General features: G+C 38.2%; 1 protein-coding gene across 1 annotated transcript; it reads left to right on the top strand.

Moving 5' to 3' along the window:
* The first annotated feature begins 339 nt into the window (after positions 1-339).
* LOC130884140 (PCNA-associated factor-like) lies at positions 340-1,057 on the top strand. Its single transcript, XM_057785133.1, has one exon. The coding sequence runs from the start codon at positions 389-391 to the stop codon at positions 722-724; it is 336 nt and encodes a 111-aa protein (XP_057641116.1). The 5' UTR covers positions 340-388; the 3' UTR covers positions 725-1,057.
* The last annotated feature ends 317 nt before the right edge of the window (positions 1,058-1,374 follow it).

The raw sequence follows: 1,374 nt of genomic DNA, 5'->3' as shown, positions 1-1,374 counted from the left end.
CATAGTTGAAACACATTCTCTGTTATCTTTCCTAGTAACTCAATTTATAGTTCTCAAATGAGGTGGTTCATTATGGCTTTTTATCCTTCCATCTTAAAGCAGAGACTATATTGAGCAAGCATCTATGGCAACTCACTATAAAAACTATAGATGTAGCTAGTTTTTTTTTTTTTTTTTTTTTTTTTTTTGTGGTCATGGTCATAAGGATATGAACACTCCTTAGGAGAAAGAGGAGAGGAGATCCTCTCCTGGGGATTCTAATTATTCTTTCCTGCCTCTGTCTACCTGAAAGTGAGCTTAAGAGTTTGAGTGAAGATTTTCGGGTTCTTGTTCAGTTAAGACATCCGCAGCTGGGGCATTGGTGCGAATTGTCTCTTGCTGTGTGAACATGGTGCGGACCAAAGCAAACTACGTCCCAGGAGCCTACAGAAAAGTGGTGGCTTCTCGAGCCCCCAGGAAGGTGCTTGGCTCCTCCACCTTTGTCACCAGTTCTTCATCGTGTTCGTCGAGAAAAGCTGAAAATAAGTATGCAGGAGGGAATCCAGTTTGTGTGTGCCCAACTCCAAAGTGGCAAAAAGGCATTGGAGAATTCTTCAGGCTGTCTCCTAAAGATCCTGAAAAAGAGAACCAGGTTCCTGAGGAAGCAGGATGCAGTGGCTTAGGAACATCGAAAAGAAAAGCATGTCCTTTGCAACCTGATCACCCAGATGACGAAAATGAATAGAACTTACTCATCTGAATAATGTCTTCAGTTTACTTAGGTATTCTGGGATGTAAATTTGGGTAGATGTGTTTGTTTATTTGACTTGTTGACTACACATTCATGTAGCCATTCAAAACAACTGGCTGTAAAAAGGGAGGATTTTTATAATTTGTAAATTATAATTGCATACTCGAATTTATAATGTAATAAGATGCTTCTTTTACCTGTTAAGTTTCTTGCTAAAATCAACATTGTATGATGTTTAATTACTAATCTACCATCTTTGATATTTGCTTAGATCTATGTACTAATACCATATTATGGACACTTCATTATTGAAATAGTGCCAAGTTGTTATGGCTTGTTTGCTTTAAAAACTCAACTTAGTATTTTTCACATTAAAAAATCAGTATTAACTGAATTTAATCTCTTGCCATTTCTTAAAATGGGGGGGCAAAGATAAAATGTCAGCTGGGTGTGGTGGTGCACACCTTTGATCCCAGCACTCGGGAGGCAGAGGCAGGTGAATCTCTTTGAATTGGAGGTAATCCTGATCTACAAATGGAGCTACGGGACAGCCAGTGCAGTTGTACAGAGAAACCCTGTCTCAAAAAACAAAAATAATACCAATAGAATCAGGAACAAAGATTTCTTAGATACATTAAAAGAAG

The sequence above is a fragment of the Chionomys nivalis genome, chromosome 11, assembly GCF_950005125.1.
Source record: "Chionomys nivalis chromosome 11, mChiNiv1.1, whole genome shotgun sequence".
Classification (NCBI taxonomy): domain Eukaryota; kingdom Metazoa; phylum Chordata; class Mammalia; order Rodentia; family Cricetidae; genus Chionomys; species Chionomys nivalis.
Note: the sequence above shows the minus strand (reverse complement) of the source record. Positions and strands in the feature narration are given on the sequence as shown.